Source organism: Vigna umbellata, chromosome 1 (genome assembly GCF_029865625.1).
Source record: "Vigna umbellata cultivar VRB3 chromosome 1, Vumbellata_1.0, whole genome shotgun sequence".
Lineage (NCBI taxonomy): Eukaryota > Viridiplantae > Streptophyta > Magnoliopsida > Fabales > Fabaceae > Vigna > Vigna umbellata.
The window spans coordinates 72,449,535-72,465,362 of record NC_142165.1 but is presented as its reverse complement, the minus strand read 5'-3'; the positions used below and the strand labels follow the sequence as shown (position 1 = coordinate 72,465,362).

Sequence of the window (15,828 nt, the reverse complement as noted above, 5' to 3'; positions counted from 1 at the left end):
ACAGTTCTACGTACAACTATCACCAGGAACCCAATTTTTTTTTGTTTAATGCTTCAAATTATTTTAATGGAGGCAAAATCTTAACTTTTTTGTTTACTTTGTAAATAGTTTGAAACTATTAAGTTAACATTGAATTTTACTTTGGATTAATTCACATGCTCAAACTATAAATTTGATAGTGTTGACTTTTAAAATTAAAATTCCCCTTATGTTATCTTGTTATAATCTTGTGAAATAAATCTTTTTCTTGAAGTTTACTTAATTCATCTGACAATCTAGGATTATAGAATATTTCTGTAGATTTCCTACCCAATTCCATTGTTATTTGTTGTTTCCTAATTTGGTTTTAATTGGTGGCAATCCAATATGATGTTCACCATTCATATAAAAAAAGTGATTAATATAGAATATGAAGTTACTAGACATAGCAAAATTGTCTATCCCTTTTATCTGATTCAGGGGATGGGGTGTATAACAACCTTTCCAGTGGCTCGATTCGTTTCTAGATAAGAGAAAGCTTCAGCAAGCTGAGGAAAGGAGAATGGACCTTTGGGGTCTACAATTGCCTTCACCTTTCCACTTTCTAAGTAAGGGTTTAGTTTCCTAAGAACACCTCCATTCGAAGTTACCACAAATCTGAAACCAGGTGGAGTAACACCTCCTGTCAGTGCCACCACACTGCCACCTTCTTTCACAGCCTTCACTGCCCTCTCACATTGCCCTGCAAATCATCCTCAACCAATCAAACATTTTCTTTATCTTTACACCTTTTTATCAGCATTTCATAACCACTTTCCATATGAAATACAAATTTAGAATGCAAGTATTTCTCAAAACTTATAGAGGTGTTTAGACTTTTACCAATGGCATCAAAGACCACATCAAATTTTTCTGACAAATCTTCAAAGTTTTCTTTTGTATAGTCAATAGCCAAATCAGCTCCCAAGCTTTTCAATAGGTCCAAATTTCTAGTGCTTGAAGTGGCAGCCACTCTCGAAGCTCCAAAGACTTGCTTGGCTAGCTGTAGGTCATTGAAGATAACAATAAAATTATTTAGTCACCGATCGTTCATTGCTTAAGAAGCAAAATCTTTATATACCATTTGATATCATATCAAAAGTTATTTGATATGTATGATGCAAAGAGGGGAGAAACTTTAAAATACTGTTAGAAGTAATTTGGAGAGTAAAAACCTGAATGACTAGGCTTCCAACTCCTCCAGAACCATTTAGAACAAGAATAGATTTACCAGGAGAAAATCCAGTCCTCTCCAAACCCTCATAAGCAGTTTCAATTGCTAGAGGAAGAGCAGCAGCCTGAGCAAAGTCAATGTTCTTAGGTTTTGCTGCCAATAGTTTCTCTTCAACAGCGGTGTACTCGGCCAAAGACCCGAATTGCTTTGGCCCTTCTAAAGCTTTCTCATTTACATTTCCATACACTTCATCACCCACTTTAAAGTCCTTCACTTCGCTACCAACCTTCACCACCACTCCCGCAACATCATAGCCCGGAACAGTCTATGAACAAACAAAACCAAATTTGATTTCATTACCCAGTTAATATACACACAGAGAAAGAGAGAAGAGAAAATGAATAAAGTTAAAAGAAAGTGAATGACCGGAAGAGGAGAATCGGTGGCCTTAAACTTTCCCTGCCTTCTCTTGCCATCAACAGGATTAAGAGCAGCAGCAGCAACTTTGACAAGGACCTGATCCTCTTTCACATCAGGCACAGCAACATTGGAGTCCAGCTTCAAAACATCCACACCCCCATATTCCCCATACACCCATGCCTTCATCTCAGAAGGCACAGGTGTGAGTTTCACAGCCTCAGAAGAAGCAGGAGCAGTAGCCTGAGCCTTTACCAATACTCTTCCAGATCTTGCTGCAAATGGGTCCTTCAGAGATTTAACTGGGATTCTGTTTTCCCGGAAAGTGAAGGAAAATCTGAGAGAAAGCGGAGAACTTGAAGAGAGTGAAGAAGGAAGGGAAGTGAGGCGTGAAGTTGTGGTGGAGAATGAAGCACAGAGAGACATGTTTTGCTTATCACTTCACGCTTATCTCTGCTTCAACCAACCACCCTTTGGTTCGGTTATATCGTTAGTGTTTTTGTTTAGTACATTAGCTCCACACCACGCAAAATATACCATTTCACCTCATTTCTTTGATTAAAAACTAAAATAATAACGATTCAAAATGTACGTAATTATACCTCGAATGTGCGTAGAAAAGCGGGTGGATACAGAAAGTTCTAAATAACCTCAATGTGTGTAAAAACGACGCCGTGCTAGTAAACTACAAATAGGGATAACCTCTAGAAAGCTCCACGTCTAATATCAATTTACGTCTTTTTTTTTCATTTTTTTTTGTTAACATTTTGGTAAATACAATTAGAATTATTTAACTTTGTGACTAGTTCATGTTACTAACTTTTTTTGCATATAATATATATAGTTAGTATATTACAGGTACTGATAAATTTTAATTCATACAGGAAATTCAAATTATATTTGAAAAAAGCTAAAAATATTATCAAAAGAAATTAATGAATAATTTCGTTCAATTAATTAAAATCACTACCATGTAATTCTTTTTCAAATAAATGCTTAAAAAGTTATTTAAATACTCGATGTTAAATTCTAATGAGAGATTTGGGAAGTAGTATTTATAGTTGTATTTGAATAAAATATTTTTAATATGTTAAATTGCTAAAGATTAATTTTAATATATTTATTTGTTGTATTATGCTTGAATAGAATAGTGCATAATTGTAATTTCAAATCCTTAAAAGGGGTATGGAAAGTGATTCTTAAAATGAGATTTGATTAAAATTTATCTATATTTATACTTATATATATAAAAAATTCCTTATTTTTTGTGTTTATATTTATTTCCCAATTTTATTTTTTAAATAATTTTTTAAACTAAAGTTATTATTTTATCAATTTTATCTATTGTTTCATTAAATTTAATCATATTTTATTTAGTATTTTCTTTTAAATTAATCATTTTTTAATTAAAAATTACATACAAATTAATAGAAACTATTTACATTAAAATTATAAAAGTCATTTATATTTAATGCTACAATTATACGATTATAATAATAATAATTTCATTATTTTTTATTATCCTAAATAAAAATAAACACACATAGCCAAAGGCATGTGCTTTCACTTGTTGTTATATAAAGAGATTTCCTTTTTTTAGTGTATATATTTTGTTTTCAATGTTACCCTTTAAGTATTTTCTTTAAATTAAAATAATTATTTTATTAATTTTACCTGTGACTGTTTTTTTAATTTACTTGTTTTTTTCTACTAAACTCTTTTAACTATTTATAATAAAATAATTATCTAAGAAAAATAAACATTGCCTACAATAAAATAATAAATATTATTTTATTTTATTTTTATAATTATAATAATGATAATTTTTTATCATATAAAAAGGTGAGTACACATGCGAGTAGCGTATCTTTTTTCACTAGTTTAGTATAATAAGATTATAAAATCTTGATATATTAATTTCCTATAAGATAATTAATGGAAAATTTGTGTCATATAATATTGTTCTAAATATTTTCAATTAAACAATTGATAAAATAGAAAATGCTGAATACATAAGAGAGACCATAAAATTCATATTAATGAGTAGAGGAAAATCCATCATTTTAAATTGAAAACTAAAAGATATGGACAAAGTTTTTTAATAGAGATATCTCACTTAAGAATATAATTCAAGTTCCAATTGAGCAAATTTTGAGTCAAAAGTTTACAAAAAAAGTTTATATACTATAGACTTTATACTCATAGATCCAAACATTACTAAAACACATTTAATAAGCCTCTTAAAACTAAAGTTCAGAAAGTCTTTAATTATAAGAAAAATAAAAACAATACAAAACTCAATAAATACCCAATGCAAACAAATAGAAAAGAAACAATTATAAAACACAATAAAGATCCAAAACAAAAACATTACATGAAAATATAAAATTTTAATTCTAACTTCAAACCTACTCCTCATTCCTCTAGAATGATCATATCCATAATTCCATCATAATACTTAACATTAAAATATTTGTTAAATATTTTATTATTTTTCAAATGGATAATAAATATGAGAATTACTTTAAGAATATATATTTGAAAATGTTCTAACTAAACTAAGATTAAGTTATTTTTAATATAATAATACATGTATATTATTTCATTAGTTCAATTTATTTTATTATTGTTTATGATCTAATATAATTGATAGAAGTTGATTACTAATACCATGTGAATAAATGTTTTTTTAAAATGTTTTCATGTGATTCTATTTTATTTATGATACCAAATTCTAATAAAGAGATATTTTAAAGAGAGGTTTTAACGACTTTCTTTGGTCACATTTTTGCGTTTTGTAAGTATTTCTAGAGTTCTTTGTGATTGCAACAACTGTTGTGCATTCTTAGAGCTGTGGTAGTTCTTTTTGAGGTAAGGGAAGTTAGTGGTTTATTTAATTTTGAGTTATAAAGTATGGAATGATAGTTATTAGTATGTAAGTGGAATGAATGTTGAATATGCTTGAAATGAGTATGTTAGTATTAAGTGTGTTTGATTAATAGAATTTGGTAGAATGATTCTGGTTGAATGTGATTATTGATTTGAATGTGTTGTTACTAAAAAATGGTTGGTGATGAATTGGTTTGTGTTGATTAAAAATGGTGTGGGCTGAAACATGAACTAGTTGGTTTAAAACAGGTTTTAATAGGTGATTTTTAAAAGTATGAGTCTAAAGGGATAAATAGCAATGCGGGACATTTTGTAAGGTCAATTAGAACTTGTTGATAGCTTGAATTGATAAAAATATGAGATTGAAGTGACTATGAGTCAATAGGATGGTGTAGGAAGGTTTTAGGCTTGATTTTTTGGGTTTGGATTAGTGAGATTTTGAATTAGAAGTTTTGTGTCAAAGTGAAAGGTTTGGACTATGTCGTTAAGTCATTTATGACTTGGAGTCCTTAAGCTAATAAAAAATGAGATAAAACTTGTGAAATTCAATTTTGGTCTTTAAGGAGAGGATTTAGTTGTTTTAAGTTGTCACTTTGTTGCAAAATAGTGAAAAACTAGTTTAAGTTGGGTTATACACCTCTATTTAGAATCCAATCTAGGAGTGTTAAAAATTGGTAAAAATAATTAAACTAGGTCATGGGGTGGTTTAGGCGTGCTAATTATGTAGTTTTAGTGTTGTAGAATTATGCAGTGAGGTTGGGCAAGCAAAAGGGGCTCACTAGGCGAGTTTAGGGAAGTTTTACAGTGAATTCCAAAGGTTGAGCGAGCGAGCTTTCTGTTTTGGCTCTCGTGAGCAAGTGGAGGAGATCACTAGACGATTATTTGAGGTGTTTGGTAAGGAGTTGCAGAAGCTAAGTGAGCCAACTCACTTAGCTTGTGAGACTTGCTGTTTTTTCTCTTACTGGGTGAGTAGAGGCTGCTCGTTGGGCGAGTCTATGGTCGCTGATCAACCAGTTTAGAGCGATGGCCGAGTGGGTCTAAGGCAATTTGGGTGCTTTTGAATTCCTTCTTTTATGTGCATAATTTTAAATGGTATATTGGTTTGTTGTATGATATACGGTAAGGTTTAGAACATATGATTGAATGAAATTAGCTGTGTAAGAGTTCTAAGGAGAATTCTTAATGGTTGTATCAATGTATTGTTGGTATGAATGTAGGGAGCTCAATCTTGGGGGTTATCCTAACACTCTAATGATCATTCATTCTCAATTAGAGATGATTGATACATGTGGTCAGAGTAGCATGAGGTTTTAGTCTAAGTGCTTCTAGTATGACCTAAGATGCGGTACAAACAAACCTTGTGAGTGTGGTAGGATGAAACCCATTGGTAATGACTTTATAGAGCAGTAGAGACCACCACAAGTGCATGACCCGCCATAACTTGATATTCATAAATCCCGATAGTCTAGTTTAGGTCTTTGGCATGATTAAGATGTTTGCATTGCTTTATGTGAAATATGATTCATGTATGAAATGTTAATGTATAGTATGATTTGGCTTATATCACTAGCTTACCCTTTTGGTTGTGTCTTGTTGGTATGTTCTTGTGCGTTGTTTGTCTTGGCAATGATCATCTAGTGGGTGTGAGGAGAGGGTAATGAGATTTCGATGGAGCAAGCTTTGGATGGAGGACAACAAATGTCTAGTTTCCTTTAGACTAGCTAGAGATGTATATAGTTTTGATCTTGTTAGCTTGTATATAAAGTTAAATTTGTAGTTATGTTTAGTATAATTATAATGCAAGTTTTATTTCTCGTCTTGTTAATTGTTCTATTTTATTAAATATATAATAATTCCTTTATAGTATTGATACCATGTGAATGAGATGTTACAATTACTTCAGTATAATAAGTATTGACATATTTCATTATTTTTAGTATAATAAAAACAAATAAATTTAACATTAAAACTTTAAATCTTAGTTCAGTTTAATCTACATTAAATTTTGAAGAAATTAAATATATGTTTGAATTTTAATAATTGTTAGATGTTTTTAATATATTATTTATTTTGAACAAATATTTTATAATTTTGTTACATAAATTTAAATTTTTTAATAATTTTTTTTAAAATTATTAGTAAGAGAGAAAATTACAAGATTAATGAAATAAACGTTTATGCTATTGAATAATATTTGAGGGAAGCTGCTATATCATTAACATTCATCATTTGTCCTTCAAAGACATTCTTGTTCACATCAAAGTGCATGTCCTTAGGATAAATATGAAACAAGAACTTGACCTGCCTTAACACTTTCTTAAAACAATTGGCATGCTTAGAAAGGACAAACTATTGACATTTGTACAAGTCATCCTTCAATTTCTTGCAAGCCTTCTTCTCATCAACCAATTTCTTCTTTAACTTCTTCCTTAAGTCAAGGCACATAGTTTTCCAAGACTTCTTCCTTTCTCATTATCATTCGTTTCCTCTTCAACCTTCGCCTTCTCCTTAGCCTAGGCTTCCTAGTAAGCTTCATACTGCCTTTTCAAGTTGGCCAACTCATAGACCATTTTGGCCTTGCCCTCATTGGAAATCTCCTTCTTCAACAAGTTGGTTATTCTATGCCCATACACAAGTGTACGATTGTGAAACTTCATAAAGACACGCATAAGGGAGACTAAATCAATCTACTCCACCAACTTCATCTCATAATCACTCTGGCCTACCTGGACACATTTGCGTATACTAAGTTGAGCACTCTTCAACCCACCAAAGTCATTAGATTTGCCCCCCAAACTTCCAGCCTAGGCATCAAACTTAGCTTTCAGCCTCTCCCTATCCCTCCCTACACCCTGCTTCTTAGTAGGTTGGATCTTCTTTGGAGCACTTTAAGGATGATGAGTGTCCATAACAGGGCTTGTTAAGTTAGGTACTATGTTGGACACCCCTATCTTCTTTGCTTTAACCACCATCTTATTCCTAAGATTGCGAAACACATCTTTTTTCCCCAACATATCTTCATGTTAGGTCATGTAACCTGCAAATACCAAAAGGTCTTCAGATTAGCTCAAAAATACCTTCGTTATAAGAAATTTAAAACTTACCGAGCAATTCAATCATTGACTATGGAGGCAGGTAAACATTTAGTACTTTTAGCAAGAAGCTTGTGAAGGAGCTCATCTAAGATACTTATGATCCTTTTATCCTCATCGGACATAATGTCCTTTGGCCATTCTTTATATCTAAAAGGCTCATAGATCCAGTATAAGGAAAACTTGGGCTTGTTATTCTCATCATAAAAATGAGACTGACCAGTAGGGCTTACTACAACTCTAAAAATTCCAATCTTAAACTTCTTAAATGACTAAGAGTATGCACTAAGCAGGCAAGTACTCAACTGAAAACTAAGGATAACCAATTAACGGGTGAACTTGGATGGGTAAGGTAGAAATGAAGAAAACACTAAGGTGTCAACAATAGGTTAAGAGTTCTACGTATCAACCTAAAGACTTGGAGGTAACACAATAATTCAAATGAAGTTGGGTTGGTGCCCTAGTCATCGAACTCAACCATGAGGAAATCGTTCTCTAGGTAATAGTAGTTACGATGACTTGGGGATGGTTTTCACCATGCCTTTTTGTAGTTTTTGCAAATGATGATGTCAATTACTCTCATCGCCATCTTAAAATTGAGCCTAAGCTTGTCGATGGGCCAGATATGAGCATCATTCTATGCTGCGACGATTTCAAGTCTTGATCCTCCACACCTACACTATCAGGAAGTATAAAGAACACAAACACATTTTACTTGTGAAGGGGTAGAAATGGGATGATGGCGTCGACGTTCTTGATGACGTTGACATCATTAAGACGAAGGATGATGTTTAGGCTCTTTGAAAATAAAGAGACTTAATGAATCTTATTAGACCGTGCTCTTTAGTATGTTTATTGGACTGAGTAGAAACAATAATATTTTTTTCAAGCATTGTTCCCTACTAAAAAATCTTTGACTTAACTTAGACACATAAAAACATCTAAAATGTAAGTACATGAAGGGGTTTAAAAATAAAAACACTCATTTTTTAATATTAACACTTTATCCATTGTAAATAATGAGTTTGAAGAAATAAGATTGATTAAGTTTAGTGGAAAAGCTAACGTCATGAGTCATATGATTAGGACACTCATTGTCTCCATGACAAACTTCTTTGTTAATACTTGTTAACAAATATTAAATACTCCTCAATTTGTTCTCGGCACTCGTGAGCTTGTTGTACTTGTTTCTTTGTTTTGTTTTTCAAAACGTTTCTATATGATGAAATTGATTGCATTTGACTTTAGGCTTACACGAGCAATAATTTTCTATAAGATTTATAGTTTTACAATGATTTCAATGTAGAAACTTGTCTTTCCTACTTCCTCTTTTGTTGTTATCTTTTTTTCTCCTTTCCTTTCTTCCCACCAGAATGCTTTTTAATTGTTATTATTGCCTCGAGGTTTTCCAATAGTGTTAGCTACAAATCCAAATTCAACATTTTCTCCATGATCTTCTCTAGTCAATGACATGCAAAGCATTGATATGTTTTGTATAGTTACGTAAAAAGAGAAGGAAGCGGAGTAAAAAAAATTATCATTCAATTTCTAAATATAATACTTTATAGATTACAAAATGGTAAAAAGAAAATAACATATGAACACCTTTTAATTGTTTTACACCTATTCAACATCTAAAAAATCTATTGTATTTACTTTTCTATTTAATCCTTTTAAGCTATTTTATATTTAAAATTAAAAATTTTAGTAGTGTTAAGTAGATGCAGAACAAAAGTGTAACATCCCAGAATTATATAGTGAGCAACTATATAATAGAATATTTACATGTATTAATATAACAAAACAGTCTTACAATTAAAGAGATAAATCTCGCAAGTGGCCGAACGGCCTTACATAGTTACATATAATTTTACGAGCGTTCACTAAATAATAAGAACAAACGGTTTACAAAAATAAATACCGAACGTTCAAGTATTTAACATAAAGCAAAAAGGGCGCTCTCTCTGAAACGGCCCGCTATCCTAACTAAACTAACATATAACCGAACGTCCTACTATTCGGCCTTCACTTCAATCTCCACTAAGTTCTCTTCAGCCAGAATTCCTTCTTCAAGCGTTTCTTCCAGAGACGCATCTCCCTCTGCTCACATCCACACGGATGATCATTGCAAGGACAAGACGGACGTACAGGTACAGACAACACAATGGAAACAAAGGGTAAGCTTATTGAATTTAATTCAAGTAAAACATACATTTCATAACATATCAAACACATCAAATAATGCACAACATATACTTCAGTTCATTCATTAACTCAATCAATTTCCTGATACTAGACTGACTGTCCGGACTGTATGAATTCTGTGTAGCTACGACGTTTGTGCACCCAGGTGGAATAGCTGGAATTCTCATCAGCTGCCACCTGAGGTTAGTCCGTTCTGTCCAAGTTACAGTTATGGACTAAGACCTCCTGCCATTCCCACACATGACATACTCCTCTCTACTTGAGAACGAGCACTCACGGAATATCAGGATGAACCGCCAGCTAAGCTTACCACATTCATACTTTACAAATCTCAACTTTCATCCAAGAGTCGTTCCTCCCTGGAACGCTCGTTCAAACTCCATAACCATAATTTCATTTCTTATACTGTTCACACATTATAATACATCATCTTAATGTTGTTTTCATCTTCCGTTCTATTTCCATAAAAGGACGAGCGTTCAGCCCTCTTTGTAATCGAGGACGAACGTTAACGTAAGACCAAGAAAGACTCATTCACGAGTAGAATGAAACCAACACAGGTTATTTGACGAAACTTCATTTCCACTTGAATCAGTTAAATGAACTGACTCTCGTACGATCTGGATAATACTTAGAATAACTTAAGTATGAGAACTCGAGGCCGAATCCAAAAGAATGTGACCACCAAGAGAAGAAATAAGAACTTTACCGAAATCAATTCGTTTAGGAAGAACCGACTGCCAGTAAATGACCGAACGCGGTAATACGTATTTATTCAAGTTCTGGACGAACGCTACTGAATCTTGGACGAACGCTATTTAAGTTTTGGACGAACGTTATTTCTACTCATTTGGTAACCACGGAAAGAACGAGCGTTCGGTATAAGACCGAGCGCTACTTATAACGTACGCTTTGGGACGAGCGTTCGGTATAAGACCGAGCGCCACTTAGGACGTACGCTGTGGGTCGAGACCCTTCGCTGATTTGAGTTCATAATAAAGAAAAGTAGTAAGGGTACTATACGATGGTGAAATTAGATTTCAAAATGACTAAGAGTCCAAAGATATATTTATAAGCTTCTCACTTCTCACAAAGTACTCAAGATAGTTACGTTCGGCCGATCGCTCAAATGTAAGACTAATATAAGAGGGCGTTCGTCCTCAAATAGAATTCTTTCCAAATGAAAGGATTCCTTTTCAATTGAATCTGACAACAACATCGAACGGTCAAAGACCGTTTGATGACGAACGTTCAATATCATATGAAAATTTATATTCAAAATTTCATTTACATTAATTACATTTCTCAGCATATACTTTCATACATTCATTTCATCACACATCTCATATTTCAGTTTAACCATACCATAGTACATTTCATCATTTACATACATCAGTTCATGATCATATTCATATACTAAAAATTCAATATCATAAATCATACTTTATACAATTCACAGCACGTGCATGCAGTACAGTGCAAACATAGGAATTAAATTTAATAAGCTTCCCTTACCCGGATCAGGGTGAACGTCCTAAGAGAATGGTTTTTGCTTCGCCCAACTACAGCTTTCTATCCTCAACGATTTACTCTAACCATAAGATCAAAGAATAATTTAGGTGGTACCACTGCATGCAACACCAGAAATACGCTTTGCATGAAACCAGAAAACGAACGACTTGAGTTGAGGACTTACCAGCTTCAGACTCTGAAACTGTTCGGTCCAAACTGAAGTTTAAGGTGCTGGGATCGCTTCTATGGTGTCTGAACGGAGAAAAGAGAAGGAAAGAATGAGTTTTAGTAGAAAGAAGGAAGAGGTTTCTAGAGAGAAGGAGGAGAAAATGAAATCTGAGTTTTGGGAGGGAGAAGGTGCGTGCAGGAGAGTAGAATGGTTTTTCAGAAAAACAATTTTATTCAATCCACGTCCAAACGGACGAGCGTTCCCCTGCCGACACCTGTATCCCCATTACTGACTTCAGAATCTTCTACTGCAACACGTGGCTTAGGTGCATGGATTGCTAAGTGAGTTTTAAATGCACTGAACGTGTGGCGTGGGTGCATTTATGGAAGCTAGCAGGTGACTCATCGTTTAATTAAATGAGACGTGACAAAAAGTTGTAGTGTACATGTAACATTACTCATGATAAATTACATAGATAAGAGCCAATATTTTTTTCTGGCTAACCATTCGTCGTATACTCACTGTTTTTGTTGAAGAAGGACTGTGTCTAATTTCACAATCAAATGGAGCAACCAGATAAAAATAAATTCTTGTTTTCACTTTAAAATTAGCCACCGTTGCGAACCATCACTACTTTCCTCAATCAGTCAGCAACGGTCCAGGTCATGTCATTCTCGAAGATCCAATGGCATACTTCAAGGACCCGATCCAAGAGCAACGAATGCACCGTGGGTGGGGCTCCATGCCGTGGTGTTCAAGTGACATATAGCAACACCGTGGTTAATCTTGGCCTTGGATTCCGGATCCAAGAGATCCGCTTCGTAAACCCGAACCTTAGGAACAGAGTGGCAGTAGTAAAGCAGATAAGGGAACAAGCTATGATGGCAGGAAACGGATTTGGTTACCTTGCCACCATTCATCCCTTTGACCCGACCCACCATTACATTCTTACTGAACCCATTTACGTTCTGAGTGGTCCAAACCCCCACATTATGGCCCAAAACAGAGGTTGCAAAATCAATCATATACTCGACAGACCCCACACAACGTTTGATCTCTCTGACGCTGGGTGCTCTCTCGCACTCACCCAAAGACTCCATCATCATCTTCTCCATGGAGGAGTTATCAGACACCTTGAACACGCTCTTCAGCTCCTCGATCTTTGAAGAAGAGAAAGGCAATTTCACCAGAATAGAGCAGGGCAAAAATGATCTTTGGGGCATTTTATGTCTTATGTCTGGCATGGCCATCACGGTTCCTTCCTTCAGCATACTCTCTCGAAAGAATTTACCCGGTTCCACCCACCTTTCATTCAAACTGCCACCGACAGTTGAAGAAGATGAAGAGGTGTTGTAAGAAGCGAAGGAAACACCTTCTTTTGCGTAATCCTTAAAATTTGAGTTGGTGTTAACGCCGTAGCCGATGAAGCCAACTTTGTGATCCCCTTAGGCTCCTTCAGCATATCCTTGGAAAGTGTCGAAACTTGGGTTGGCAGAAATTCCATAGTTGTTGAAGTTAACTTGGGTCCCTTCTTTGGTACTCTTAGCATAGGATTGGAAGGAGTCGTCACCCACGTTAGCCTGTACCCTATAGTTTGAAAAACTCTCTGACCCACCAATAGTTCCGTCTGCATAGCTATGGAAAGTCTCTTCAGGAACGTTCATCAGCACACCATAGTTCGTGAACATGTCGTTGGGACCGGTGCCTTTCGACCTGTAGTTCGTGAAACTAGAGACGACAATGTTGGCTTTTGTCCCATAGCTGGAAAACTCGTTTCCGACGCCAGCGGAGTTCTTGCCGTAGCTGGTGAAATTCTGCCACCAGAGTTGCCGTCCTCGCTGTAGGTGGAGAACGATTGCGTCCTCCCTCCGCTGCTGTCGGAGTAGGAAGTGAATTGCAGTTCGGGGAAGTTTGCTCGAGTTGCGTAGTGTTTGAACTCGCCGGTGCCGCCGACAGCGGAAGTTCCGTAGGTGTTGAAATTTTCGTAGATGTCGTTGGTATCGTTTTCGTAGTTGTGGAAGTGGTCAACGTGGCTGGCAGAGCGGCGGCTGTACCACCGGAAATCGTTCATGGGTCGACTGAAGAAGGTGGTTGCGTAGTTTTTGAACGAGTCGGTTCCGCTGGGTCGACTCGTGCCATAGTTGGTGAAATTCTGGCCGTCGTCGTAGGTTTGAAAATTCTTGTCTTCGGTGTGTTTCTAGAGGCTTGGACGGACCTCCGGGAAGCAGAGTAGGTGCGCAGCGGAGCAGAACTCTGGCAAGCGAGTGGAGAGAGTGTTGGTGGCGGCGAGGTTGGTGAAGGAGGCAGTGTCGGCGGCGGTGAGTGGAGAGGCTTTGGAAAGAAGGAAGGATGGTTTTGGGAAGGTGTTGCGGACGTGTCTTTCCCAGTAACGTGAGACGTAAGCCTTTGGCGTGAAGGGGTTTTGATCTTGTGAGTTCCCCCCACCGTAAGCAACCTGCATTGGCGATGTTAGACCTAAGAACGAAGATGATGATTATGATGATTGGATGAAGCAGTGAGAGTGAAGGAGAAGTATTATAGATTTATGCTTACAGTGAGCGTTAAAAGGAGGATGAAGAGAAAGAGTGTACTCATTTCTTCCCTCTCCTTCTTCTTCACAATTCCAACAGTTGAATGAAGAAGGAACAAAGATGTCCTGATTAATGCTATCACATTCACACCTGACCAATTATGTCATCTCATCAACCTTGGTTACCCGGTGCTTGCATCTCCATGAACAGCCTAAATATTTTTTTTTATCGCAGCCGCCTCTGATGCCCATCCCATTATCATTAATGAACAAGGGGAACAGGGGAAGAATCCGTCAATAAAAACTCACTTGTTTTTCTTTGTCTAGATCAAATGTAGAATCCTCTAAATATTTTATTTTGTGTGAAAAAAACATTTAATAAACAACTTTATTCACAGTGTTTTTTAGTTTATTCGGGTTTAGTAATAGTATCGCGATATATTAACAATTAAAATTTGAAACAATTTAACAACGGTCACATGTTAGCTTTTTATTGGATTATAAGATTTTTTTTTTGTAGTCGTTGTGGTGAAAAGACACGCAGATTTACTTTTTTGAGATTCTGAAATTACCTCTGTGTGCACCCTCCATTTTCAACTCAGATTTCATTCCTCTCTCCCTTTTCATTTCGGTCTTCTCTCTAACCTCCATCAAAACTGTACTTTACCCAACTCATTATGGAGCAAAGACCCCATGTGGGTGTTTCAGCAAGGTAGTTCAAGTGCCTCAATATTTGAAGCCAAGAGATGCTCCAATAATTGATTACATGGTGCCTGCAACCGATTACTAGTGCCTTAATAGGTACCCCAATTGGGAGAACGTGACCCTCCATGGTGATTTTTCTGTGCTTAAGGCTGCCTTTGTCCATTTTTTTCAATGGATGACTCCTGTTAGTCATGGTTGATGGTTGCAAGTGCATCAAAACTCATCTTTGTCCAGCCTATTATGGAGCAAAGACTCCATGTGAGTGTTTCAGCAAGGTAGTTAAAGTCCCTCAGCACTTGAAGCCGATACATGCCTTGGTAATCAATTACATGGTGTCTGTAATCGATTACCAGTGGCTTAATGGCTATTTGTACAAAAACTTGCAAGTCACTCCCCAGTTGGGAGAATGTGACTTTCCATGATGATTTTTCTGTGCCTTAGGCTGTCTTTGTCCATTTTTTTTCAATGGATAACTCGTGTTGGTCATGGTTGATGGTTGCAATAGTTTATAAAGAAATAAAATAAAATAGAATAAAATAAGAAACATGAAGCAATAACTTGGAAGTAAACTCATTTAGAAAGCTTAAAAAAACGTGTTTTCGGGAAATTAACTGCATCTAGTACAGTGGTCTAAAAATTATGAGTTAATAGTCATTTGAAAGATCTTTAAGTCTAGATTCCAAAAAAACAAGAATCAACTCATTTGGAGTTCGGTGAAGAAAGTTATCAGCAAAAAAACCAGAAAAAGCCAGACCTAACACGAATATATAAAATGTTAACTTTAAGGAATTAACTGTACCTACTCAAATGTCCAAAAATTATAAATTAGTAGTCATTTGAAAGCTCTTTGAGTCTAGATTCCAACAAAAAAAGAATCAACTCATTTGGAGTTCGATGAAGAAAGTTAAGAGCAAAACAACCAACAAAGGTCATAGTTGACAGGAATATGTAAAACGTTAACTTTAAGGAATTAATGTACCTACTCAGATGTCCAAAAATTACAAATTAGTAGTCATTGGAAAAACTTTTGAGTCTAGTTTCTAATAAGAAAAGAAACACATCATTTGGCGGTCTGTGGAAAAAGTTATGATTAAAATAGCTAGCAAAAGTCAAAGTT

At 35.3% G+C, this 15,828-nt stretch overlaps 1 protein-coding gene and 1 pseudogene across 1 annotated transcript; both read right to left on the bottom strand.

Annotated features, from left to right (window-relative positions):
* Positions 1 to 383: 383 nt before the first annotated feature.
* On the bottom strand, positions 384 to 2,113 carry LOC124843394 (NADPH-dependent alkenal/one oxidoreductase, chloroplastic-like). Its single transcript, XM_047320136.2, has 4 exons — positions 1,619 to 2,113; positions 1,194 to 1,517; positions 862 to 1,021; positions 384 to 721 (listed from the first exon to the last, which is right to left on the bottom strand). Exons 1-4 carry the CDS (start codon positions 2,033 to 2,035, stop codon positions 456 to 458), a joined length of 1,167 nt encoding a protein of 388 aa, XP_047176092.1. The 5' UTR covers positions 2,036 to 2,113; the 3' UTR covers positions 384 to 455.
* Positions 2,114 to 12,119: 10,006 nt separating this feature from the next.
* LOC124827720 (polygalacturonase-1 non-catalytic subunit beta-like) lies at positions 12,120 to 14,127 on the bottom strand (annotated as a pseudogene).
* Between the last annotated feature and the right edge of the window lie 1,701 nt (positions 14,128 to 15,828).